A 27,071-nucleotide genomic window follows, 5' to 3' on the forward strand; every position below is an offset into this window, starting at 1 on the left:
ATTTCTCCTTCGGATCACATCACGATCACGACAGGTTGATGACAGGACACCCGTAAAAGAGATGAAACTCATTTCAAGCGTGCTGTCTAAGCTGAGGTCCAGTCAGACGGCAAGAAAAGCTCGTTAACGCCAGGAGCTGGAACTGTGATCGCCAGGGGCTTCCTCCAGGGGGGTTTCTGTCCAAGTTTCCGTCTCTTCGCGCCGTGCAATCCTCTATTCTCTTCTCTCTTCCCTTTCAAGGAGGGCAGAGTCATGTGACTTATAGAGGACGTGCACCGGGGCTTAAGCACGTGATGTGGGTACTGTCTATATTAGGATATTAGTGGGCCAAGTTAGCGCCTGTCTTCCAGAAGTAGTTTAGTCTCGATCAGTCATCTTGAAGCATTGGCCAATAAAAGGCCTCAGCACATCTGTCCCGCCCAAACGCGCCCACGTCGGCGCGTAAAAAATGGCACATCTCATCGCGAATATATTTGTTTATATTTATGGACGGCCGACTTCTTGCGGGCGCCAACTAGTCTTTGGTATCCAGGACCCTCCAGATTCTGAAACAGTCGCATCTGCCCCATTCCACCTGGCACTATCTACCGCTTTTTGGCCAGCCTTACTACTTTTTCTATCTTTGTTTGCTAAGCGACAACATTATTTCATGCGATGGATCTCTCTCTTTGGCGCCCGGAAGTTGAAATGTGACATTCCTCTTTACCCTGAAACAGCCATACATAGCGCCTACGGCCCTGCCAGAAATAGCAGCATAATAAAAGACCAAATATAGTTCTTATTCAGAGGGACAGTCGGAGCTTTATGCCCGATGATCTATGATATGGGCATGGGGTAACTCGCTTACTTACTACTGGTTCCTGTCGGCGCGAAGATACCCTCGGACCAAGTCCCCTTATACCCCATCGTCTCTGTGTATCAGGTTTTTCTTTTTTTCCTTTTCCAATTTGGCGCTCCCTGCAAACATGCCTGGGATCCCAAACCCGCTTCTGTACTCCAGGCGGCTCGGTTGAGGGTACAATTTTAGCCTTCTGAAAGACAATTTTATGCCAATGGGCGTGTCTTTCTTTCTCGGCTTTTATTTTTTGATTCATTGCGTGTTTCAGATATCTTCAACTCTATGAGCTTCGTTTGGCCTAGGGCCTGTAATTCCTACCAGACCCTGCCGGGCTTGTTGAAGATTTAATGTCCACAATGCCCATCCAGAGTTCTCTCTGGCTTGCCTATTTTATTTCCCATACCCATCTACTCCCTTAATTTTCTTTTCCTTTTCCTGGTTCCCTATTCTTTGCATTCCCTATCCTACGGTTCATATGGTTTTCCTTTCAAAATACTCTAGTTGATTACCCATTTATTCGTCTATTCATTGGATAAGGCACATGTCATTGGAAGCTGGTCTTCCCCTTTTTCATATCATCTCATTTGCATATTGTCTCTTTTCCATTCAAGCATCAGCGTCACGGGTTATCATAAAAGTTTTCTCTTCTCTTTTTCATTGGTTCACTATATTTACCTCTATTTCCTAAATTGGTATGTTGACAGCCCTCGAGCATAAAATATAATGGATTAGACCTAACTGGCTTTTTAGATGTATAAATATGGCGTCGGAGCTATATTACTACAAGCCATCAACTCCGCCCCGCGCCCTCATGTCCGATGCCGAGCTACTTAGTTCTGTTCACAGCCGAACGACCTCTGGTTCATCTGCATATACCCATGATTCTTCGCCAGAGTCTCTATCTACCAGCATTTCGACGCCCGGAAGATCTCCAGCAGGCCGTGCTCATGGCCCAATTCTTTTACCTAAGATCAGACCTCAGGATATTGTGGTAGAGCCACAGTCACACTATGGCCTGCCGCGAACGCGGAAAGCCTTGTCAACAACCCAGAACCCTCCTGGTTTTACCCCTTATCCTTCTTCTCGACCTTCTGTTTCGCGCAGGGCAGTTGAACCAATTGACTGCTCTTTGGTTTCTCCTATTTGCACCACGCCTACTTCATATCATGGTTATCTTGGAGGGAGTGCTATGTCTCCCACTTACGCTGTCCCTCCACCCAGCGCAAAGAAGAGAACTTCCCATGCACGGAACCCATCTGTTTCTAGTATTGATGACGCCACTCTCAGCCGATATGGCTATCCTACTTACCGTCAGATGCCCAAGTATCTTTCACAGTATAGCCCAACAACCCCTGTTTCTGCAACATCCTTCACATATCCAACACCTAACTACCCAGAAGCCGATTATGCGGCCGCGTCCGACCCGCTAGTTGCTTATCCAACATCAGGATACACAGCTCCCGCTTACCCTGGCACATACCCATCCTCAGCCTACCCAACATCCGCCTGCTTAGCTGCCGCAGAAACCTACGCTCCTAGTTCTGAGGTTGCAACTACGCAGAACAGTCTCTACGGCTTTTCAGATACTACAGCAAGAGCTCTGGGCGTTTCAACTGCCGACTCTTCTATCTATCCTGCTCTTAATGGCCCTCCAGCTCCCCTTGCCCCACCAATGGAATATTCTTCCCCCCCTTCATCTGCATCAACCACCTTGCTTGAGTACCTTAATGCTCCCACCCAGGCCATCAACCTAGTCGAGATCATGTCCTACCCATCAAACAGAACGAACCAGGCGCACTTTTGGTGGGACGTCAGAAATCTGCGACAGTGGTCTTCCTTTTCCCTTGATGATATGAGCTCTATTCCTCGCTTCCCCCAGCTCCTTACAACACACGTCTCGCAGGATTGCCTTCCACTAACCACCGTCTCCTCGTCTCGGCTGTATCCTGACTCTGAGATTTCACTTACTGATATAATTCGCGACGTTTATGCTCCCCGAGTCAATGCTGCTCTTCGCGTATCCCAAGGACGCGATTGCTTGTCCTTGTATCCTGCCCCAATAAACCCGGCAAATAGGGATAATGACCCTCATTTCCTCGCCAACTATGCCAGCGATACCGAGCAGACGCCGTCAGGCCTCCCTCGTGGCCGCATTGTCGGTATAGTCAAGTCTTTCAACCGATGGAACACAGGGATGCGAAATGAACAACCCCATCGACGTGTTGAGTATCTCAATGGTCTTTCTCATTTGCAACGCTGCATGAGAGAACACTCTTGCCGATACGGGTTCATCATAACTGAAATCGAACTTGTCTGTGTACGCGCCGGCTGTGATGAAGGCGACGATGTTCCATACTTTGGCTACCTCGAGCTGGCTACTCCAATCGCAACGAAGACATCGGCAGAGTCGTACAACCCCATGCTATCCAGCATCGGTCTGTCTCGCTCTGTCTCTGCCTCTTCAGCTCAATCATCTGATTACTCTAGTTCATCTCGTGGTGTATCCCCAATGCCTTCGAACCTCTCTGGCCCGTTCTCGGCTACCATGGCACTATATTATCTGCTTATGTTGTCTAAATCTGTGCCTCTGCCAACCCAGCCATCATGGCACCTCAATGTCGGTGGTCCGGGGGCTCTGACTCGCCAACGCATCCTGCCAGAGGACAAGGATAAATGGATTCCAGAGCCACAACAGCGAGAGAAGCGTGAAGCGAAGCGAACTCGGGGATGGGTCTGGCCACAGGATGCCTGGCACCGTCGCGAAGGCGGCGGTTCTAGCAGAACCAGGGCCGCAAAAATCGCTGCTACGAAGCGGTGGCATAAGTGAGGGATCCTCCTTTACAAGTGCTCTACCACTTTTTCCTATCTCATTTCTTAGGGACAAACTTTCGGGGAGTTTCTTGCATACCCAACGGCGTTTCAAAAAAATTATCATTACACCTCCGGTTGACCGGATAATAACTAATCACACTCTTTTGCCCAGTTTATCTCCCTTCATTCATTTTCTGGGATCGGAGTTTGGTTTTCTGCATTTTACCCGGAGCATACATTGTTTCTTCCCAGCATTGACTGCATACTCTCGTTTTCTTTCTCCTGCAGTAATTCCTGCTCCTTTTTGACTTTCATACATCCTTTCATTTACATGCATCGCATTGGGGTACTTTCTTTTGTTCAGGGGCATTCTACGTTAATGGTAATGTTAGTCTGGCTGCCTTCATCTTTTGGTTGGTGGATTTGTTTGTTTTGTAGCAGTCATAGGGAATCAGCATTCCTAGTGGAACCCAGCGAATTAAAAAGAAGACATTTAAAATCATCGTGTTTTATTCTTCACTTCCAGATATCTTGCTCCAACGGTTAAGCTGTCAAAGTAACATCTAGTTACAGCGGGGGAACAACAGCGGTGCGGAGATGTAACATCGTTGTCCGTATCTTGCAGGGTCTACTAGATGTATGGAGGGAAATACGAACGATGGCCGAATGATGGATGACTAGATTATGAACATCCCACTCGCGGGTATGAGCGTAGAACCATGTAAGTACTTCCTCTTCACCCCACCAGCCATACTACTAACTACAACAACTGTCAGATATATATCAGGATGTCTAGAGAGCCAGGGCCGCTCCGATTTCTGGTGATTGGCGCCGGCCAGAGAGGAACTGCCTACGGAAAGGCCGTAACTAATGCCACTGAAGGGATTATCTACGCCGTTGCAGAGCCCAACGATGAGACCCGCCGTAGATTCGGACGGAAATATGTCTGGGGAGAGAAACAGCCGTCTGTGGGACAGGAGTTCAAGGACTGGAAGAGCTGGCTTGACTGGGAGAAAGAAAGACGCAGACTGAAAGACTCATCTGCAGCGCCAGACGTCGGAGTCGACGGCGTCTTCATCTGTACTTTGGATGAATCGCACCTAGAAATTGTTCAGGCCATCGCGCCCTTGAATCTACATATAATGTGCGAGAAGCCGCTGGCTCTATCTTTAACAGATATCCTTCTTGCATCCAAGGCGATAACGGATGCATCTCCAACATCACCGGTGCCTTCAAAGATATTCTCAATCGGCCATGTGCTTCGGTATAGCCCGCACAACCAGCTGCTTCGCAAGCTCCTTCTCGCGGATAGAGTGATAGGAGACATTATATCCATCGAGCATACTGAGCCTGTGGGATGGTCTCACTTCGCTCACAGTTATGTTCGCGGAAACTGGAGGAGGGAAACACCAGCTGCAGACGGCAGCTTATTGACCAAATGCTGTCATGATATTGATTTTATATTATGGCTGCTCTGCTCGCCTCCTCCGGGTGCACCGCTTGACTATCCAGAGCACCTGCCGCGAACAATAACCTCAACGGGGATGCTGTCACAGTTTACAAAGGCAAACAAGCCTCCCGCTGCCGGAGACAGCACGAACTGTCTTTCCTGCCCTATTGAACGGGATTGCATATACAGTTCTGTCAAGATATATAATGATATGTGCCTGGCAAAGGGAAGTACAGGATTTCCTGCCCATAATGTCTATCCGGAAATCGAAGATGTCCTATCTAAACACGGCATGGAAACAGCAAAGAAGAATCTCCTCAGTATTTTGGCTGAGGATTACGAGGTGAAGACGATGCGTGATGAAGACGTTGCTTCGCGTCCATGGTATGGCCGCTGCGTGTACGAGTCTGATAACAGCGTATGTGATGACCAATTTGTCACCATCGCTTGGGGAAGTGATCCCATACCGCAAGGTTGTAAGACATACTCGCATACGCAATCACCACTTGGCGGCAGGGGTGCAAAACTCGCTACGCTGCATATGGTAGCTCCAACTGAGTCCCAGTGTGTTCGCCGTGGACGCATATCTGGTACCCTGGGTGAGGTCACATATGACGGCGTAACAATCAGCATCTACACTTTCGGAACTGGGGAGACGACAAAGCATTCCATAGCTCCGCCACCTCCGGAAGAAGCAGAGTCTCACGGAGGTGGAGATTATGGACTCACACGAGCTTTTGTTAGAGCTGTTGACTCGGTGGAGAACCAGGGATGGGATGTCAAGAAAGCTCAAATTGAGATTCTAGGGTGTACCTTGGAAGAGGCAATCCGAAGCCATGCGGTAGTCTTTGCTGCTGAAGAAGCCCGGCGAGAAGAGCTCGTTGTAAGTTGGAAGGACTGGTGGGCGAAGAAAACTGAACAAATCCCTAATTAGATAGGCCTCTTTTTGTGGGAGGTTAAATTTCATGGTAATGCATTGTATGTTGATTGCTTTGAGTATTTGCTAATAACTGTGAAAAGTAAAGTGTTGACGCTCATTTGCTAAGTTTATGTTTGTTCCTGCATTGAAACAGGTCATTAGGTCATATAAAACGAATGAATCAGGGATTGAAATGCTGCGTGCTCCTTGCCTATGAAATAGTCATTTTAGTCTCTCTCTCCCCTTGCAAGATGCCTCGCTGTGGTTAAGGCCGAAGCTGCTTAGGTCTTGACATCGGGCTGCTCTCTACCAATGTACTCCTTCAGTTTCAGCAGCTTGACCGCGAGTGCCACGTTGTCCTTCAGGTAATCCTGAGCATCCTTGAGAATTTCCTTTGAATCGCTCTCGTGGCGCTCAATGTATAGGCGAATAGTTGCACCGCTGCTACCAGTTCCAGAAAGTCTGACAACGATACGGCTGCCATCGTCGAACTTGACAAACAATCCCTGATTCTTGCTCACGCTGCCATCAAGATCAGTATAGGAGAAGTTGCCTGCCTTTGTAACCTTTCGGCCGGAAACTGTAGAACCAATGAAGGTGTCCTTTTCGATAAGGCCAGTGAGGTCAGCAATGACCTTCTTTGCTCCATCACTATCCACGTCCTCATAATCATATCTGGTGAAGAAGGTACGTCCGTAGATTCCCCAGAAGTCCTGCTGGATGGCTGCAATGCTCAATGGCTTGTCGGGGTGAGATTTGGCGTAGCCGGCGATAACGTTGAGCCAGGCAACGATTGCCCAAAGTCCGTCCTTCTCTCTGATATGGTTACTTCCAGTGCCGAAACTCTCTTCGCCACAGATTGACATCTTATTGGTATCAAAAAGGGCGCAGAAGAACTTCCAGCCTGTAGGAACTTCGTAGCATTGCAGGTTCTGAGCCTTGGCGACAAGATCGACAGCACCGGAAGTCGGCATTGAGCGGGCCAGGCCGTAAACTCCTTGCTTCTGGAAGTATGGAATGAGCTTTGCGTGGTGTGCGATGATGGCGAGACTGTCGCCTGGAGAAACAAACGCGTTGGCACCGTAGATCATGTTTCGGTCGCCGTCGCCGTCGCTGGCCGCGCCAAACTGAATTCCATCCTTGTCAACCGCATCCACCAGCGATTTGGCGTAGGTCAGGTTGGGGTCTGGGTGGCCACCATTGAAATCAGGACTTGGAATGCAGTTCTGGGTGCTGGAAGCGGGCAAGCCAAGTTCTTTCTGGAAGATGGCAATTCCGTATGGCCCGGTGACACCATGAAGGCCGTCAAAAAGGACCTTGAAATCTGGACGGCTCTGCAAAAATGACTTGATCAGGCCGAAGTCGAAGATATCCTTGAGCATCTCTACGTAATCAGCAGTAGAGTCGATAATTTCAACTTCCAAAGACCCATAGCGTTGGGTTCCAATTTCCGAGAGTTTAATTTCCGAGAGTTCTTCGATCTTGTATGAGGTTAAAGACTTTGATACCTCGTAGATCTTATTTGTAACGGATTCCGGGGCAGGAGCTCCGTTTGAGAGATTGTATTTAATCCCGAAATCAGCCTTGGGCCCTGCAATTGCGGTGATAAGAAAAAAAAAAACCACCCCAGTCAGTTCAATATCAAGATACGAAAGGGACGATCATGACGCGGTGTTTACCTCCAGGGTTGTGGCTTGCGGTCAACAGGATGCCCCCCGTCGCCTGTCTTTTGCGAATAACATGGCTAGCTGCAGGGGTGCTCAGGATGCCGTTCTGCCCTATCAAGAGCTTCTTGACGCCATAGGCAGCTCCAATGCGAGCAATAAGCTGGATAGCTTCAGTGTTATAGTATCTACCATCACCACCGATGACCAGGAATGCGTCCTTGGCTCCCTCGGGGATGGAGAGCAGGATGCTGGTGACGAAGGACTCGGTGTAGTTGGGCTGCTGGAAAGTGGTAACTTTCTTGCGGAGACCAGACCTGCATAGCTCTCGTTAGCATTCAATTGTTTGAAGCAGGTCGTCTAGTGTTCTTTCTGGCCTTCCTGTACTTACGTTCCGGCCTTTTGGTCGGGGAACGGGGTGATTTCCACTGTCTTGACGGCCATGATGGCTGTTTAGATCCTCAGCTGGGTAAACAAGACTCAACCAATTGAGGTTTACTCTTCGAAACAACGATTATGAAGAGATGGAGCTTGAAGAAGAGACGAAGATGAAGATGAAGAGAAGAAGAAGAGAAGAAGAGGAGAAGGAGAAGAAGAAGAAGAAGAAGAAGAGAGAGAAAAACCCTGCGTCATTTGCATCGCGGGGCATCATCACGTTGGGCTTCCCACTTTCTGCGTTGGCTTCGACTTTGTTTTCTTCCCGCCACCACCAATTAATTAAAACGAGATATTATATATGCAGGATAATATAAGAATAATAAAGACGGAGGAGGAAAAGGACTACGAGGCAAACAGCTTTTGGCGGTAATACTTCATCTCCTCGATGCTCTCCAGGATGTCATCTCGCGCGAGATGGACGCCCTTTTTCGCCGGCGCATCTCGCAGCACCTCGTCGCTGCTCCATCGTCGAACGGCCTCCTTCACGCTGCTCACGTCCAGGATGCGGTAGTGCAGCCAGCCCAGGGCCTTTGCGTACGGTTGCTGGGCTAGAAAGGCTCTGTCTGCGTGTACGCTGTTCCCGGCGAGCAGGGCGGTTCGCTGCTTGGGTACATATCGCTTGATGTAGGCCAGGAGATCGCTGGCAGCTTCTTCAGCTGTCGTGGTGGACGAGAGACTGGCGGCGGTTAGGCCGGAGCGGCCGTGGGTGTCGATGCACCAGGCGTTCATGCGGTCGAGGACATCCTGGGGTTGGTGGACGACGGCCTCAAAACCCGCTGGCTCGAGAAGGTTGAGCTGCGCGTCCGTGATGAAGCAGCATATCTGCAGTATCTTATCATTTGCCGGATCAAGTCCCGTCATCTGCCTCCGTGGTTAGTTGGTTTGGTTTGACCTTGAGCGTCCTGGGGTTGTTGGTTTGTATGGAGCCGAACCTCGCAGTCTACCCAGACTAGAGGATCGCTAGATCGCTGAAGAGCCATGGTTGGGGCCTCGGTAGTGGCTTATTCGGATCGTGGAGGGAGAATGTGATCGGGATGAGCTTTATGGATAAATTGTTATCGTATCTAGAGAAGCCAAAAAAAAAAAAGAAAAAAATTATACTCCGCAGCCCCAAGTTAAATATTCATACGAAAGGTAAAATATATAGAAATCTGATAGAACCGGAGCCGGGTATCGGAAATAGACCTCCCCCCTGGGTATGTTTCTAAGGCCAAAGCTGATTTTAACAAAAAAGGAGAAGAGAGATGAAAAACGCCCAAAGAAACGCATCCATAGCCATTATAATTCCATTAAAAAAAAATGAACATGAGGAATTGTGCACGATATTGCCACTAGGCATCAAGCGTAGTTGGCGTATCGGGCATCCTTGTTAGAATCATTATTGGGCTCATTGTAAAAGCCGTTTCGAGAACCTTGAGCATAGCGACGGGCGTCATAGGGCCGGGGAGAAGACGGGTGTGTCTTTGGTATAGGATACTCCGTGGGGCTTAGAGCAATGGTGGACCCGCCGTCATCGTCCTCATCGTCAGTGGTGTGCCGGGACCTGACTGTCTGGTGGATAGTTTGCTGCTTGTAGATCCCCGCCGAGTGCAGCCCGCCAGAGCGATTGCTGTCCCATCGTTGACCGTACTGCGATCTGGCGCTCGCAGTCTTGAAGCCGAGTTTGGGGAGATACTTCTGCGCAAACGGCCGCAGAACAGGGATGGAGGCGCAAATCACCGCGAGGTTCACTTCAATGTCGGTCCATACCCAGACTTTGTATCCTTCCCCTATGGTTGAGCATTGAGTCAGCTTTCCTGTATACACTAAGCATATATATAGAGAGAGCCAATGTCTCGACTTACAAGTTACATCATATGTTCCCACGAGAGTCTGATACATGTAATATGACTTAACACATCCTGCAACGCAAGCACTATAAATGGACTAGTTAGTATTCGTCATGTCAAATAGGTATTCAAGGGGAGCTCCGTACATCAAACCCAAACACATCATCACAATTAGCACAATCCGGTCTCGGACTGGGAGGTGCAATCTCCAAAGCGTTGGGCAGGGAGTGAGGAGGATCATTACATCCATCACAGCATTAGAATAAATTGCTGGCAGGAGCCTGATTTCTTCGTCCATGCAGCCTTTTTGGAGAAACGAGTTCCAGTAATTTGTAAGAGGACTAGGTAGAAAATCAGCATTAGGATACCTATTTCTGCCCTTTTCCATATGTTTAATAGGCGAGAGAAGACTTACACACAAGCAACAAGCATCATAACCGTGAAGCAGACAAACCAAGCCAAGACCAAGCCAATTTGCACCCAAGCTAGTTTAATGTATAGCTTCTCTGTGAAGAATCGTAGATATGAGGCCAAAATCGACAGTTTGACGAAGCTCATAAGTGGTACGAACAAAAATTGGCATATGTAACTGGTCTATATCAGAATTAGAATGGATTGGAACTAGAAGGTTGAAAATAAGAACATGAATGGATATCCCTTACTATTCTCGATTGTTTAAAATATTTGAGTTTGAAATCCCAGATATGGAAACCTGTTCGTGAAGTTGCCGTCAGCTATGCAAAAATTATATCACTGGCCGGATTGTAGAAACTCACCCCATCCATACTTGGTGCTGATAATCGATGCTGCTGCGATGCCTACTAGGCATGGCTAAAGAGTAAACATGTTAGTCAATGTTCCATACAACCTAAACCCGGAAAGTGATCAAAACGTACCATAGCAGCTACCATAAGCCAATCATCCCAGGACGCAGCTTTTCGCATATGAAGGCGAACAAACATCCGTAGAGAAACAATAATAACCGACAATGTCGCGAATGTCACTCCAATAATGGCCAGCTCGGGTCCTGCATACTCTGGGTTGATATAGTTGGGTTTTGGCCATGATCGTATGACCTCTGGAGGAGGATTTCTCATGATGGCAGTACTGAAAGCTGGTGTAGTGAATCCGAAGAAGACAGCTAAGGAGGGCGATGAGCGTATGTAAACAACTTGGTAGACTCCAGGTCACTCGATGTTCAGGGGCGGGCTCCTGATATATAAAATCCGGATGTTTCTCCTCCCGAGGGCCTGGCTCCAATATTTAGTGTCGGGGAATTGAACTGGAACCACCGCAAGATCAAGAAACAAGGAGAAAGAGAAGAGGAGGCTTAAACTGAAAAAGAGAGAGATGGCTAGTTTTTATAAAAGCACTCAAGATAGATCTTCTTCGGACCCGCTTGGTTGTAGTGGAATCCCGACTTGTATGGAGGGAGAGAGGCCGAAAAGGCATGATCGTGCGGCGAAGTATACGAAAGGAGGCGATTTGATAAAAAGCAAAAGGTGTACGGAGTATACATACATGTCTTTGCCGCTTGCTAAATTAACATCATCAGTGTTCCTCGGGTCGACTCAAGGTTCAATAACTTGACCCCGTTGATACCCCATCCATGAAGTTCATGCCAAATCCCTGGAATACCTTGTAAGTGGTAGGTAGAAAGCGTGCTTCAATGACAAACGGTTTTTCCTCATTTTTTGTTTTGGCTTTTATGAAAGGAGTTCGTGTCACTTGTTACGTCAATTCTCGTTCTGTATGATGCATGCTTTAAGCTCGTTTCCTTCTTCCCTTGTATACCTTAAGTCGTTTCCTTCTCCCCTTGCATGCCCTGACCGGCCTGGAAACAATAGAACTGGAGGATGTTTGGGTAACACAAATGATTCAGGAACCCTTCCACGCACCTTCGGCTACCTCGTATGCTTTGTGTGGGTCGGTGGATCGTACATTTATGCACTAATCTCGAAGTAATGGAGACTCCAAACTGCAAGCTTTCGACATGGTAGAGGTTCGATAGGGTTTGCGTTAAACTGCCCATCCCTGCGCCTCTTCAATTGGATGTTGGAGAGTCCTGGTACCTGGGTTGCTCCACGTCTCCCCATCAAAAGCTCAGTAGACTGACCGTAGGATAATATTTTTATGGGCACAGACGGTAACGATGGAGCAGATAGCCCGTATAAAATCGCGTTGCATCACAATCGATATTAGTACGGAGTTGGTGTGTTGCAGGTGTCATGGCCTTGTTTGGCGATTCACCCCTAGACGGCCTTTCTAGACTCATCTCTTCAATATCACGATACGAGTTTATATCGAACGATGGGAGTCGAGAAGCGAGGAGAGAGCACCTCACCCTTTTCAGCGCTCTCTCCCTCCCCCTCCCTCTACCTCTTCCATCTCCCTCTCAGCCTATTAGTGAAGAAAAAGACAAAAGAGGAAGGACATCACGGCAAAGACATGCGGCGCGAGCTTCCCCATACGACCAAGATGATTTTCCTTCCCAACCAAGGGACCGACTTGGGTTGGAAAAAATCCACCGCAGCGACGGCTGCTCGGTGGGCCCGGGGCATGTGACTTCGGCAAGGCCACCGGCCTTCCTTCTCTCTGGCTGGCTGGCGTAGGTAGGGCGACGATTTTCATCTTAGACATGGATTGGTAGGGGTTTTAGATAGAAAGACCTAGCTCCAGGTTGCACCGGAGAAAAGAAAGGAGGAATGGAAGAAGGAAATGGGGCTGAAAAGATCGAATAAGCCTTGGAAGATCAATTGTCGCCTTTTCGTCAGTCGCTCAGCTGCATAAGTGACATGATTTCTGGTAGCCGAAGTACTTAAACTTCACTGGCATGCCTTTTTTTCTGAAGATCGTCTCAATAGTTTGTCACGGTGAGTACGGAGTATCTCGATCGACATCGTAGATGGAGGGGTTTTGTCGTTTGTCAGCTGTCGAACAGTTATATCACCGCTGTTATAGGTGTGGCTCCTGCATGGGCAGATGCGTTGCCAGCAAGTCATGTTTCCTTACTACTCCTATATTCCGGGCATACCATATAGTATGTATGTTATAGGATATGTGGAACCTCGCAGGTGAGTGGCAGGCCAACGCTCCAGGGATAAAGATAATTTATGGTACCAAAATAAAAAAGCGTCCGAAGAAGAGAACGATAATGCAGAGTTACGGAGGATAAATGATCCACATAGCTGTCAGTTATGTGTGGAGGCCGTTGGGACTAGAAGCCCCGTAGAAGGTGACGAAGCTTGACATACCAACATTCTTCTTCATCATCAGGAAAACAAGGTGGATGGATACATGCATAAAAAGGGACCAAAGGAAAGATATGACTCCGTAGAAGGCCTATAAAGAATCCAACAGGATAATAATTCATTCCCACTTTTCCCGCCTATCCGTCTGTCTTTGTGCTGGTACCCAGGTAAACCGACTAGGGTGGAAGGATTTTGATGAAGAAACGAGTTTCTACTAGTCTCCCAAAAAAAAAAAAGGACGACTCGTTTCTCCGAAACTCCTGTAGGAGGGTAATATTAATAAAATTGTATGTAGCTGTGAGGAAATGACTGAAGGAGTTGCATGCATTTGACCCCCTATGCATTTGACCCCCTGGACGATGGCGAAGGCCCGTTCGCTACAACTCCTCATCTACCCCGGGTACCTTTATGTCGGACTGCATTCGACCCTCCGATAACAGGGACCCGCGAAGGCCGTTGTTATCGGTGGCGGTTCTTGTACTGCTATTGTTCATGCTGCCATGGCTGTTTTCGCCTTCACCGGCAGATGTGGCCGGTGCTGTATCCATAATCTCGTGAATCTTAGATGATAGCCCCGTGACTGCTCCTTGACGAAGTACATCGTCGTTGGCTGCCGATATGCTTGCCCTCTGCTTCTTTAGTGGGCTGCCGACATATGCATCATTGTCGAGTAGATTCATACTGGTCTCCTTGGGCAGGCTACTACGAGGGGGTGTGGAGTCATGGCTTGTTGATACTGGCGGGGAAAGCCTTGATCCGGGAGTGCTCGATTTAGAGACCCTGGCGGGATCTGCATTACCGGCTGTTGTTGACAAGGGTTCGGCAGAATGTTGTCGTTTTAACTAAAAAAAGGTGCAATTACGATATAAGCGTTCTGGCGTAATGAATTCAGGGTTATGGGGAAGAAAACTCTTCGCGACTTCATCATACCTTTATTTGCCTGACGCCTTCTGCAAGCTCACCTTGCCTCTTGGCATCATCGGGAGACAGAAGAGAGTTGGTCTCCTTCTCTTCTTCGTCCTCTGCTTTTCCAACAATGGAAACGGAGACGCCTTCGTCGTCATCATCCTCATCACTGTCAGGCTCGCTTCCATTAGGGCCTTTTCGTTTCCCAATCTTCACCTCATTATCGCGATCTCGAAACCCTATAAAACCGGTGGTGCCACCAGGCTTTAGCGGTTTGATATTCGCGAAATCAGGCTGTGTAGACTTTCGACGAGCGGACTTTAGTGATTCCTTGTCTTGAGACTTAGGATCCTTTAATATCCCCATTTTCTGCAATTGACCTGTCCAAAAAAGGCGTCATGTTAGCATTGTACCAAAATGGACGATTGCACAAGATAAATCTGGGGCGAAACACTTACGTTCACCCCTATACATGAATGTAAAGACGGCATAGGGCTTGTCGGTAGGATCAATTCCGGTTACGGTCTGGGTGCTGATGGACTTGGGATCTAGCGATTTCGGTTTTGCAAAGCTGGTAGTATGGTCTACATCTGCAGAGTTGCCGTTTCCATTTGATTCACGGCCCTGGCCATGCGCATCTTCGTCGTCGTCGTGGGCATCAAATTGAGGAGAATACTCTCCGCGTTTGATCTCTCCAGAGGCTAAGACCCGGAATAAGGCTACCTTGATCTGACCCGCGGTTTCTGGGATAGGGTCATCATCATCCAGATCCGAATCTGATGATAATATATCCGCATCGTCCGACAGTTGCTCAACTGGTGACTGCTCGTTCGCTCCATATCGAAGGACACCCTTCTCACGTTGAAGTTTTGGCTTCTTATCATCTATATCCATCCCTTCATCAGTATCAGGTATTGCAGACTTAGCGGTATTCTCCTCGCGTTGCTGGAGCTCTCTTTTCCGCCTTCGTTTCTCCATCTTTTGACGTCTTCGTTCGATCTTCTGCGCAGCATCCTTCCCCTCGAGGTCTAACCCATTCAGCCACCGTTCCAACCCAACTTCACGAAACAGGAATTCTCGTTCGGCAAGCCCACCGCCTTCAGACTGCGGAACGCCCACCCACCTAGAATTGACCCATGTTTCCTCGCCCCTCCTCAATAACGTGGCCACTTCCTCTTTCTGTCTGCCATCGAAATAAATATATGCCGCAACTGTTTCCCGTGGAGAAGCTGTCATGGGTTGGTATGGCCCTATAGACGAAGCAGCACTAGGCTGATCCGGAAGCCCCCCCACGATCTTCGGTTTTGGATAAGGGTTTTCCGGAGTTACTTTTGGGGCGGAGTAAGGGACAGTCAGACCGGGTGTGAGGAGGGTGATAGATATGGCGAAAGTCGACTGTTCCGGCTTCCCGGTAGCTGGGTTAGGTATTTTAGGAGGCGGTACTGGGATGTAGCAGGCAATTCGAGAGGCACGAGAATGGCGCTGAACTGAGTATTCTGCAAGGGGCCCATTAGGCGTATGAATGCTGACCGCAAGTCCCTTAAAACAAGGCATGATTTGATATTCTAGAATCCTCCCCCCAAACGATAACAGCGGAAATTATTTTAAATGTCGAAAAAGAGCTCCAGGGACAAAGGAGAAGGCCGTGTGCAGTTTGTATAGCAAGTGTTATTAGAGAAAGAGTTGTTGCCTAAAATCAAGATGATGTTAGCTTAGCCTGAACTTCGCCCATTTTCCCTGATGGTCTACCAACCAATATACCAAAGAGAAAAAAAAAAAATAAAAGCAGTGCTGTGTGGTATTATAATATGTCAAGCATTCAAATCGTCTAAGCGTGAGGCCGTTGTCGTTAAGGAAAGAAATAAAAAGCTAGAGATAGAAAGCCAGGGGGGCAGAAGGGAAAATGGACACAGGGTCAGTCAAAACCCAAGCGGTCAAGAGACCGGCCCTGATGACGAAGCGGTATCCTGTATGGTATGCGCGCGCAGGGAAGGCCGAATTGTAGTTCCCTGTATGCGTGTCGTCCGTATCGTGTCCTGCTGTACTATGTTGTTGACGGTAGGAAGCTGCTGCAAAGCTCCACCGCCCATATAAGTTGTTGTATCCAAAAAAAAAAAATAAGGCGGGCACCCACAAGTCCGAGAGCTGCTTGCGTCGAGGGGCAGAGAGCTGCAGTTGGCGTGGACGGAATATGCGGATGCAAGACTTGTTTGGAGTATGTGCGAGTCAACGTCAGGGCAGTCGGAGAAGAGCAGAGAGGCGAGGATGGTATGGATGGTGCGAAGATGGAAGAGAGAAAAGGCGGATGGGCCAAAAAACAAAAAGCAAGCCAAAAAGGGACGAAGTTGGATATGCAGAAGGAAAAGGAGGCCACGTGACGTTTATTTTCAACCACCAGCAAGCAACTATTTTTCTATTAAGAGGAAGTTTTCATAAAGGAAAGGGGGATAAAGAGAGTGAGGAGAGACGGTATTGTTGGAGCTGCTTCTAGCTATTGCCACCGAACTAACATTCCCATAGACGATCATATCTGTATATTCAATGACACAAGCCTTCATGAATAATGGGATGAAAGAGCGTCTTGGAATAAGAAAAGCATTCTACTCCCATTAATACTATTTAGAGACTGACTGGTAGATCTTTCAAGAGAAAAACCGTCTACCTAGAAAGATGACATGGAATATAAAAAAAAAACCAAAACCAAGCTAACCAATAACAAAAAGAGAGACATTATACTTAACATGACAATAACCCTATATCTAAACAAGGTGATGAGAAACCTTCTTACAGCTTTTCAGCCACTGTGCCGTTGTCAACCTGGACGCTGTGGTGGACATCGCTGTCATCATCTCTATGGATTTCATCAAATTTATACAAGGGCTCGAGATCCGCATGCTTTTGGCGCAGGATATGGCGGCGGAAGAAATGAGGCAGGACCTTGAAGACTTGGTAGTGCATATGCGTCGTTGTGGGGACGGCAAAGATGTAGTCGAGTTCCTCGAGGGTGCGCTGTTTCGTTTCGGGGACCCAGAGATAAATCATTATTAGGGCGAGAACATTCAGACCACTTTATATTGTTTCGACCGGGTTAGTTTCATATATATTTATACCTTGGCTATTTAGGCAAGGGGGGAGGACATACGCATAGAAGCCAAAGGCACCGGTTGGGGTCATGGCTTGCAGAATACGGGGGAAAGACACTGAAAGGACTGCTGCCCAGAATAGGCAGGTAGCCACGGCCCAGGACATGCCGACCTCTGGAATGTTCATACACAGGTCAGTGATCATGAGCCTCTGTACCGCGAAGGAGGGCTAGAAACTTACCACGATGAGATAGGGGGAAGACTTCCGCAGAGTAAGTGAAGGGTACCGGTCCTTCACCGGGAGAGTAGAAGGCGGCGAAAAGGAAGACGAAGAAGGCGATAAGACCAAGATGGGCTCTGCTATCCTCTGGGATGTAGAAACAGAAACCAGCAGCGAGTAGGGTCCAAGTCATCTGTGGGAAAGTGAAGATCAGTAGAGCACGTCTGCCCCATGTGTCGATTGTCCAGATTGCAGGGAACGCAAAGACGAAGTTGACCAATCCAAATCCAAACGAGGCGATGAGAGCTTCGGATTCGCTGGCACCTGCTTGCTTGAAGATTGTCGACGAGTAAAAGGCCATGATGTTGACTATATACATTTTACATATCAGCATGAGAACAATGGAATCGGGGTAGGCGGGGGATACGTACTTCCACACATCTGCTGAGCAATCATAACCACAAACGAAGCCAAAGTCGCACGTCGAACCCGGGGAATGGTAAAGAGCTGGATGAAGCGGGTGACATAGTTGCTATCTCCCGCGAGTTTTGTCTCAATTTGAATCTGAGAGTAGATCAAATAGAGATCCCTCGCCGCCTGTATCTCATGATTCCTCAGCCGTTTGAGAGAGTGATATGCCTTGGAAATCTTGCCCTTTTTGATATACCAACGCGGCGACTCGGGGCAAAGGTACACCATAGCAACGAGAGGAACAGCCGGGATGAAAGCAGAACCAACTTGCAAACGCCATGCAATGGTTCCAGCGTTCTTAACGACAAGGTTAGCGGTAAACCCAAGGAAAATACCGAACGCAGTCCATCTATTTGACATATCAGTGAGTGGCCCCATGGTAGAAATGGGATATGTAATAGTGAACCTACAGCTGCCAGCTCATGACGAGACCACCACGGACGATAGCAGGGGTGTTTTCAGCACAGAAAATCGGAACTGTCGAAGCCTTTGTGCCCATTCCAACACCGAGCAGCAGACGAGTTGCCAACAGCTGTTGCCATGTTTGAGCCACAGCGGAGCCAATAGGAGTCAGGACACAGAAAACGGCGGAAATGAAAATGGTACCTCGACGACCGAGGTACTGGTTCAGAGGGTCAGAAAGCCAGCAACCACTATTGCTCAGTTAGACAGCTCAACTTGATATAAGCCACCAGCGGTAAATCCACCTAGGATGGGAGAAGTTGCTTACAATAGAGCCGAACCGATGTATGGTCCACTATAGAACTTGGTCAGTACCTATATATAAAAGCTACGGTAGGATGCATCTCGATGTAACTTACGAGTTGACAAGCCCAACAAGCCAGGAGTTGACTTCAGCATTGGGAGCTCCTGGTGAATCATCGATACCGAGAGCTACGGGGAATGAGAGATTGGCACCGTTGGAACCGGTTTGATCCCATCCTCTGTATCATAACTGTGTTAGAACCTGGCCGCGCAAAGAAAAGTGAAGCAGAAATACTCACTGAACGGCAGCTCCAATGGAGCACAGGATGATGGTAAAGTACATCGACCATGGCTGATGCCACTTATGAGTGACTTCTCTGCGGATGCACTCTCGTTCATCCTCCGTGAGGCCCTCGACGGTCTCGAAGTTGGCTGGATCCCTTGCTATGAGAGCACCTTTTCGCAGCAAAGGCAGGGAGTCTTCCATCCCATACCTGGTCGCGAACTCGTCAACGTCACTGAGGAGCCGTCTCTTGGGGATGTCTGCAAGCGGGTTTTGCACTCTATGTTTTTCGCGTCTTGTCAGTCTCTGTTTCCATGTTCTACAAATGCATAATCTACGCACTTTGCGGTTATGTTGTTCTGGAGATCGATGCGGTCTCTCTCTCCGCGCTCCTCATCTTCCACGTCGGAGCTTCCATTGCTACTGCCGATCGTTGTCTTTGGCTCAGCTTGAGCTGGTGCGATCTGGTGCGTCTCCGGCTGCGTCGTTGGCTGTGTTGGTTGCGTCGTAGCAGGGTCGCTAGCACGCTCGGGTTCGGCCATTGTGAGGCGGGCTTGCTATGGCACGAATAGCTAAGGACTGCCTTGCCGAGAGGGTGGTAGAGAAAGCTTTGTGAAAGAGCTACGGCCTGATCAGCTAGATATATATGTGTGTGTGCGTCGTATGCGATCACAACAAAGGATCGGAAATGGCGCACAAGACGAGTTTGAGGATGCAAAAAGGAGAGAGATTAAAAGAAAGACCTTCATCTTACATATATATCCAGGTAATCTTCTTTTTCCTTCTCCACTTCCCCGGCTCCAGGATATGGCTGCTTCGGTCGTGCCCGCGAGCTTTTTCTGGGTACGATGACGTCCGTTACATTATTTCTCCATCACTGTTACATGCCCTGGCTTTTCCTTACCGCGACCAGCCAACCACGGCCGCCAGCCACTTACCGCTGACCTACTTTCTTGTCTGACATCAGTACCAGCCTGGTAGATACATTGCACGCAAGTGCGTTCTCTCTACACGAGCTGCGGCCAGGAAAAAGCAAGCGAAGCCGTCCAAGTGGAGATTCCAGTGCGCATCAATACTCCAAGCGTCAAAGGGTGTCTGCTCCTAACTTGGCGTTCTTGAGAACAGAGGAAGCAGGTCGGGAGGACAGGATACGAAGGCGCTGCGGCAGGATGAGGGACTAAACGTCGAGGCTGACGGATATGACGATCAGCTTGAGATACTTTTTTCTTTCCTTTTTACCCCAGACACTTGAGGAATGGCCGGGCGCAAGAGGTGCAGAAGGAGGCAAAGAAGGATGACAGAGATGCAGGTATAAAGGCAACATCTGGTTCTGCTCCACCGCCATGTAAGTAAGGGTAATACATGCCTCCACCCGGTAACGAACTGACATGGATATAGGGCTCTCTTTTTTCCCTTTCGACAACAGTTTTGACATGGAAAGCTACAACTGATCAGAGGTTAACATAACGATGAATCCCGTATATCAACCGCTGAAGGCGTGTAGCTCGTCAAGCGCAAGCATTCCCGCTAGCTCCTTGGTAGTTGCTTGACTCAGCCAGTCCCGTCCTTTATTGCTTAGCTTTCGCTGGCCAAATTTGAACATGCCAATACTTTTTAAATGAGTTACCTTCCAAACAGGCTTTGATCCTTCGGCGCGGCATTATGCCGATAACGGGTAAACCATGATCGAGCGATGGCAAACGGCTTCCATCCCTGTCGTACCCCGGTTGCGTGTTATTTACATAACTGACCTGGAAATTACATCTACGGTTATATGTATTACAATGTAAATATAAGCAAGGCCTCTCGAAGGATGAGAAATATACGTAGTATATAAACGGGTGGCTAACTAAGAACCTGGTGGTGTGAGGCTGCAGAGCATATACATATACATGCCACGGCCTTGCTGTTGGATGGCAAAAGACGTTCTTTCAGAGAACCGCTGAGTGGTTTTCGTTGGGTCTCAGGCTTGATAACCGATGTACCACCTTTCGGGCAACATCTCTCGCTAGCCGTCCCAGGAGAGAACTCCTTCTAACCGAGATCTGTCGATGGAGACGAATATTCTAGAAATGAAAGCAGATTCGTTACTTTAAATGCTGTGCCTCCGTAGGGGATTTTTCGTGCTGCGGAGGCCTCCGTCGCGCTGGTTCTTTCTTCGGCGTTTTCCCCGACCACACTCACGTGAATGTTACATAAGCCAAGCTGTTGGACATGCTAAAATCAACATCATCCAAAGCTTCATTCAGGGCCATTTTAAAGGACATATCAGGTTGAGCATGGTTTGGCCTCCTCTTCTTGATACCATCCGTAGCTTTCCTTAACGCTATGCCCTCCTGTACCCCGGGACACCAGGCATAGTAGTTACCCTTACATCTCCCTGAGGAGGTGTATCCTCTCTGCTGCAAGATTATCAAGTTGATAAAAGGAGTCTACCATAGCACTTCCGCTATTTACTTTGCATAATTAGCATCCTACGTATACCCCCTTAGCAATATGCTAATAATAAAGCGCTAGATTGGACTACGCCTGGGAGGCCTACGGGCGGTTGGGGCACAACATATTTTCTGGTTTCCTCAGGCTTCCCCAAGTAAGTATAATAATTATAGTATTTTCTTCTAAAAAAAAAAAGAAAATGAAGGGGATAAAACAAGGAAGAAAAGAAAGAGAGAGATAGAACGAGACAAAGATGATAATAGAAGAAAGTTAGAGGAAGGGATTCTCTGGAACTTTGGATGTCAGAACCTTAGGAAGCTCAGGCATGGTAGGAGACTTAGGATCCAGGAGCCAGGGGAGGTTCGACGGTAGTAGGAGGTTCGGCGGCGGCGGGTTTGGTGGTAATAGGGGGTTGGGCCCGGTGGGAGGCCCCCCTCACGAGGTTTGGGGGTGGGAGGACTGACGCGGCTGTGAAGCTACTTCGTATTCGCCCATCGGCAGCTTTCTAAACGTCAGCATTATATCCGATACCAGTGGATGGGGGTTTAATACATTGAATACCCAAGAGCTTGCCCTATTGGGAGACACGGTCCATAAACAATGATGATGGCACAGATCATTGCTCCGACTAGGAAAACACCCCAACTGTTGTAGGACACGGCCACTGCCGTCTTGAGATTGGTCCAGGAATCCATCGACATGGTTGCCCCCGCTAGTAGTTCTCCTGTTGCTGCTGTTGCTGTTACTGTTATCGTTGCTGTTGCTACTGCTTGAAATCTAACATTGTCACTGGCATTAGTATCAATGTTATTGATCTTGTTAACCGAGCTGCGCATTACTGAGAAAAAGACGATATCCGGGGGGCCCGGTACGCGTGCTATCACGGGGTGGGCATTTCCCTTTATGGTTCTGCCTCTTATTACCGCCTTCTCCCGCTTACTTACATGTGGAAACACTTACCCGATATATATATATATACCGAATACAACACACAACGCAATTGATGGCATTCAAGTCACAAACCAGGTTAATAGTTAAAGAATGTGTGAAGATTAAAAAAGATCATGAAATAATTGATTGTTAACATTCTACCTATCTAACTTCCTGAGAAGAGTCCTAGCAGCGCGCCGAGCAACCTCGAGCCGCCGTCTGTGGATCTCTCTCAGGCGGGGCAGTTTTCTCTCCCAAGTATTCGCCATAAGAAGAAATGCTTTTTTTTGGTGTTGGAACTGTTTCAATCGTAAAAGAGGTGCTTCTTCAGCCATTCAACGTCCCCTATGCCCCCTGCCGGGGATAAACGATAAAAGAGCAAACTGATGCTAGCTTAGATATACCACACCTTAAACCCGATACGGTCGTTGTTTGGCATGGGGAGAAGCTGAGGAGTGTCAGACTCTCGAGGTCCCTGGCGTGCCTGGCCTTGCTTGACTCCTGGCCCGGATTGTGGTCCGGAGCTGGCAGGGACGTCCTCGTGGGATCGGGCGCGAGCAGACGCAAGATGCGCGTAATAAACCGCAGGGACTATAATGACAAGATTTTAGCATGAATTTAGGTAAGGAGGCAGCTGAGGCAACCTACACAATGAAACAGAAGTAGTAGAGCGCATATACTGGTAGCAGTGGTCATAGATCATGTTCTGCAGCTGGTTGGGGTTATGCTTCATCTCATCGACGAGAACGTGATAATGAACAGGGCGAGATGTTCCCTGGAGTGCAATATGAGAGTATATCAAGAAGTCCCAGTTATAAGGGTCTGTAACATCTCGCTCAACAAGAGTCCCTGGGAGGGGGTTGCCATTCTTGTCTGAAGCCAGACGGTCGTTGGGTTCGGGGAAAGATCGAACATGGTGACGCTTGGATGCAACAACAATGGTCATCTTTCCTGGCCATTCACTGCCCATGATCTCGCTGAAGATTTCTTTAATATGGGGTATTTCTTGCTGTAAACAGCCCTGGAATTGTCCACTCGAAAGGCCATCACGGAAATAATAAACATTCTGAGGAACACGGCCTTTCCCAATAGTCATAACCCACTCACGGATCAAGGGAGAGAGTATCGATTTTATGTTTGCCTGGCTAATAAGCTCAACACGCTCGCCATTAGTCTCACATCCGGCAGTGTACCGGCCTCCAAACGTATCCATAGAGACTGTCATCGCGGCCATTGATGGCGAAAAGCTTCCTGGGGACGAATGCGAGACATCGGATCCGATGATCATCGTATATGGGGGAAGGCCGCTGCTATGCTTTGAAACTGCTCTCGCAGTTGTACCCCCGAGTTTAGCGTTGATTTTCATCAGCACATTAGAGATGTACTGTCCGTTGCATTTGGCAACCTGCTGGCCCTGTAGGACTTGTGATGGTACTCCGAAGCGACAATCGCATGACTTTTTGATTCGCAGGTAGTGGAAGCTCTGGCGATCTGCCACAACAAATATCATGAGCTCAGGACGAAGGTTAAATTTATTTCCGGTGGCATGGAACAGGTCGAAGGCGGCTTTGGCTGGGTCAGCGACTACTTCCATGATCAAAGGACGACGGCTCTCAATGTCGCCTCCATGCCCTTGGTAAGCTCGTACAAGTGCATCACAAAACGCTTCGACTTGGGCCATATTGATGGGGCTTCTCCCTTTAAACACACCAACTCCCCAAGACTTCAGGGGTTTGGTATTCTTTGAGTAAAACTTCTTGCCTCGCAAATCCCATCGTCCATTGGTTCCGGGGTTAAGTTTTTGGTTTCCTCCAAACATGATTTCTGGATTGGGCATCAATCTAGCACGAGTCTTCACCATATTATCGCCAATTTTCATTCCATAGGCGTTAAGGATGGGGTCAGTGGGGTGTTGGAGGCCCTTTTTGGAATCTTCAATGGCCTTGCGGCGCTCCGCAGGGCGGGTAACCGCAAATTTGATCATAGACGAGGTCTGCAGGTCATTCAATTTGAAAGGGTATTTTTGAGACTTATAGATAACCAAGACTTCCATGGGGTATACGACATCTTTCTTGGTCATCTGCACAAGTGGCAGTTCCCAGTAAGTCAGATTGACGTTGTATCGATTTTTAAAATAATCGTAAACAGAAACCGAATTGATCTTTCCAGTGGCCTGATCTTTGATTTCAAGCTTGTACTCCTTTGCGTTTGCAAGGAGAAATTCTCTGATTGTCCATTCTTTGTCAGGACAAGGGCATCCGGGGTACTTGGCTCTCACAACGAGTTTCCTCATTCTATCCAGGAGTTGGAACTTTTTGGAGCCTTTTTTACCGCCAAATGCATCTTTCTCCGGCTTGCAGTTATAAATGAGCTGTTGCGGGTCTCGTAGTTCAAGGACCTGAACTGCGGAAACAAGTAAGGAATTGCGTGACCAAAAACACGCATTTGAAACGTCTACATTGATTGCAAGAGAACCAGGCTATTATGTTCATGTAAGCAAACGGCTATCTAGTAATGATCACGATTGAGTTATTCTCACCTGCACCACTCTTATTGCTTGGAAAATGCCTTTGTAGGCATGCACTCCGCAGCCAACAGAGGTCTGGGGGCTGTTATCGGAAAAAAATGATGACTTTATCGCAATGAATCTCTGGCTAGGAGTTTCCCTCAGAAGGTGATTAAAAAAAGCTATGGACCCGTATTAGTTACCTGTGGCTAAATTTTTTGGGGAGAGAGGAACCTACTAAGGCATTGTGTCGTCTCCTTGTCTTTACTAATGTCCCCACGAATGGCAGTTGCTAATGTTGCCAAAGCGATGGTCTTGGTGTATCGAACAACCAACCGGAAAGCATTCGAGTTCTTGGAGCCGGAACGGCCTTGCTCAGCATCGAGATCAACAACAATGTTGATATCGCGGTCAAGTTTGGTGAGTGACCTAGAAGGCGGATTTAGTAAGAAAATTAAAGTTGCAAGAAACGTAGGTTGAATAGACTCACCAAGCAAGCTTGCTTCCATCAAAAATAAAGTCCCGGCTAAGTTTACTCTTGCGAGCCTTCGAGTCCCACACCTTCTGCATGACAACACGCTTCTCAGCGCCATTTCCGATCATGACCTAGAAGGTATGTAAGCATTGAAAGTAACAAACTGCTATGTGTATAAAATGAATGTTTGATCTTACATCATATTGATGAACGTTTTTCTTTGGGTAATCCAAGATCGGGTAGAAGTTCGTAGACAAGGCTATTTCCTTGCCGGTAGTGTTGAACCCCGGGCGCGGAGCCAATGGTACGGGTTCGAAATACTGCTCAGGAGGCGTATCATTAATATTGCAATTTCGGAGACGGATATCCGGCACTTGCTCCATGGGAGTGAACGGCATGATGGGCAAAATGAACAAGAAGATACGGAATAGAGCTTGTACGCGGATAAAATGGAAAGTGGATAGAGGGATGGCTGAAGAAATGCAATGGAGAGGAATCTTGAGAATTAAAAGAAGAGAAATCAAGGAAGGGGGAGGAGGAAAAAAGATGAGTCCTTTTATGCAACTTGGGATAATGGGCGGTGAATATGGAAATCTAAGAAGAAAACAATGAATGTGCCCCTTCACTCGTTGGTCCTTACGGATCGCGGGTGAATGCATCAGGAAGTGACAACAAGTTTGGGCGAACATAGTGACCCGACGTGGCAGTTTCCTGACGTTGTGAATATATGGTAATGAATATGCAGATGAGATATTCAATGAAACCATTCGACGTCTTGCTGAATTCAGCAAACGTAGTGATATAAGAAATGTAGGAGAGTGAATAGTCAAGGTATGTCTGGTTGTAGAAATGGCCAGAGGGCCGAAGACACTTAAACAAATAGATGGGCAAGCTGTCGGAATCCCAACGAGCAAAACATAAGACTGTGCCAGGTATGTTCTCACAAACACATTATAGGAAACAAATGCTTACCAGGTCATCTATGGAATATGCAGTTGGTTGGTCTCGAGCTGGGTCTCCATGTGGAATCATAGGAGCTGGGAAATTCGGATGAACTGGATTTTGGCCCTGCATACCCCCAGAGGACGAAGCTCCACGAGGACTCATCATCCCAGGATTCATCGGGGCAGCGGGCCGTCCGCGAGGAGAACCCGGTGGGCCTTTTGGGGGTGCCATGGTTTCTAGAATTTGCTGGACTGATACCAAATTTCACAGGTCAGCTATTGTACCTCGACAATGAACAAAGTCGTCTTTTTGGGTGGAAGAAAACGAGTCGGAAAAGGAACTGACTGTTTGTCAAGCTGAGCAACCAGATTTTTGGCCGCAGACAAGGCTGTGATAGATGAGGAGTATCAAATAAGAAGGATCCTGAAGTGACTTGGAAGAGAGCGTGATATTTGTTATCTCGACTGAAGCAAAACACGTAAGAAGCAACAGATTTAAAGACCAGCAGGGGGGAGAAAGAGGAAAAGGAAGAAGAGCTTATACGTGTTGTTATTCGTTTTGTTGCTGTGGTTGTTGTTGTTGTTGTTGTTGTTGTTGTTGGTAAGAAGAAGGTAAGGAGGGGGTGAGATATTTAAGTGGGCAGCAGCAAGCTAACAACACAAGAGAGAAAGTGAGGCCAAGTTGAACCACGAACTTGTCCTCTAAGTCAGAAAGTCAGGAACCCGTTTGAGTGTCAACTGTACTTACTGATAGCAAAGTAAGGCGAATGGAGGGTTGAGATATGGAGAGGCGTGGTTACAGGTAAGTCTTGTAGCTTCTGGTGTTGTTGGGTGCGATATATGTAGTTACCGGAAGATACCTGTCGGGTAGTTTCTATATTGTGTTGGAAAAGAGAAAGGTAAGTCAAGATT

The 27,071-nt window shown here is 48.0% G+C and overlaps 9 protein-coding genes across 9 annotated transcripts; 2 read left to right on the top strand and 7 right to left on the bottom strand.

Moving 5' to 3' along the window:
• Positions 1-1,598: 1,598 nt before the first annotated feature.
• On the top strand, positions 1,599-3,665 carry MCYG_00793 (conserved hypothetical protein; the record flags this gene model as incomplete). The annotated part of the gene is made up of 1 exon (XM_002850643.1): positions 1,599-3,665. The coding sequence occupies one exon, from the start codon at positions 1,599-1,601 to the stop codon at positions 3,663-3,665; it is 2,067 nt and encodes a 688-aa protein (XP_002850689.1).
• Positions 3,666-4,437: 772 nt separating this feature from the next.
• MCYG_00794 (streptomycin biosynthesis protein StrI) lies at positions 4,438-6,033 on the top strand (the record flags this gene model as incomplete). The annotated part of the gene is made up of 1 exon (XM_002850644.1): positions 4,438-6,033. One exon carries the CDS (start codon positions 4,438-4,440, stop codon positions 6,031-6,033), a length of 1,596 nt encoding a protein of 531 aa, XP_002850690.1.
• A 266-nt stretch (positions 6,034-6,299) lies between these two features.
• MCYG_00795 (phosphoglucomutase) lies at positions 6,300-8,126 on the bottom strand (the record flags this gene model as incomplete). The annotated part of the gene is made up of 3 exons (XM_002850645.1): positions 6,300-7,609; positions 7,698-7,999; positions 8,074-8,126. The coding sequence occupies 3 exons, from the start codon at positions 8,124-8,126 to the stop codon at positions 6,300-6,302; spliced, it is 1,665 nt and encodes a 554-aa protein (XP_002850691.1).
• Positions 8,127-8,462: 336 nt separating this feature from the next.
• Positions 8,463-9,100, bottom strand: MCYG_00796 (oligoribonuclease; the record flags this gene model as incomplete). Its single annotated transcript, XM_002850646.1, has 2 exons — positions 8,463-8,981; positions 9,053-9,100. 2 exons carry the CDS (start codon positions 9,098-9,100, stop codon positions 8,463-8,465), a joined length of 567 nt encoding a protein of 188 aa, XP_002850692.1.
• A 358-nt stretch (positions 9,101-9,458) lies between these two features.
• On the bottom strand, positions 9,459-11,046 carry MCYG_00797 (conserved hypothetical protein; the record flags this gene model as incomplete). Its single annotated transcript, XM_002850647.1, has 6 exons — positions 9,459-9,889; positions 9,965-10,035; positions 10,365-10,543; positions 10,612-10,661; positions 10,726-10,780; positions 10,846-11,046. 6 exons carry the CDS (start codon positions 11,044-11,046, stop codon positions 9,459-9,461), a joined length of 987 nt encoding a protein of 328 aa, XP_002850693.1.
• Positions 11,047-13,577: 2,531 nt separating this feature from the next.
• Positions 13,578-15,660, bottom strand: MCYG_00798 (conserved hypothetical protein; the record flags this gene model as incomplete). Its single annotated transcript, XM_002850648.1, has 3 exons — positions 13,578-14,002; positions 14,163-14,486; positions 14,565-15,660. The coding sequence occupies 3 exons, from the start codon at positions 15,658-15,660 to the stop codon at positions 13,578-13,580; spliced, it is 1,845 nt and encodes a 614-aa protein (XP_002850694.1).
• Positions 15,661-16,890: 1,230 nt separating this feature from the next.
• MCYG_00799 (sugar transporter) lies at positions 16,891-19,410 on the bottom strand (the record flags this gene model as incomplete). Its single annotated transcript, XM_002850649.1, has 8 exons — positions 16,891-17,173; positions 17,249-17,363; positions 17,431-17,778; positions 17,841-18,229; positions 18,291-18,533; positions 18,611-18,637; positions 18,885-19,187; positions 19,211-19,410. 8 exons carry the CDS (start codon positions 19,408-19,410, stop codon positions 16,891-16,893), a joined length of 1,908 nt encoding a protein of 635 aa, XP_002850695.1.
• A 3,218-nt stretch (positions 19,411-22,628) lies between these two features.
• Positions 22,629-25,613, bottom strand: MCYG_00800 (eukaryotic translation initiation factor 2c; the record flags this gene model as incomplete). The annotated part of the gene is made up of 6 exons (XM_002850650.1): positions 22,629-22,825; positions 22,883-24,713; positions 24,774-24,922; positions 24,979-25,169; positions 25,231-25,346; positions 25,413-25,613. The coding sequence occupies 6 exons, from the start codon at positions 25,611-25,613 to the stop codon at positions 22,629-22,631; spliced, it is 2,685 nt and encodes an 894-aa protein (XP_002850696.1).
• Positions 25,614-25,851: 238 nt separating this feature from the next.
• On the bottom strand, positions 25,852-26,391 carry MCYG_00801 (uncharacterized protein; the record flags this gene model as incomplete). The annotated part of the gene is made up of 2 exons (XM_002850651.1): positions 25,852-26,085; positions 26,188-26,391. The coding sequence occupies 2 exons, from the start codon at positions 26,389-26,391 to the stop codon at positions 25,852-25,854; spliced, it is 438 nt and encodes a 145-aa protein (XP_002850697.1).
• Between the last annotated feature and the right edge of the window lie 680 nt (positions 26,392-27,071).

Source organism: Microsporum canis, genomic scaffold (assembly GCF_000151145.1).
Source record: "Microsporum canis CBS 113480 supercont1.1 genomic scaffold, whole genome shotgun sequence".
Taxonomy (NCBI): domain Eukaryota; kingdom Fungi; phylum Ascomycota; class Eurotiomycetes; order Onygenales; family Arthrodermataceae; genus Microsporum; species Microsporum canis.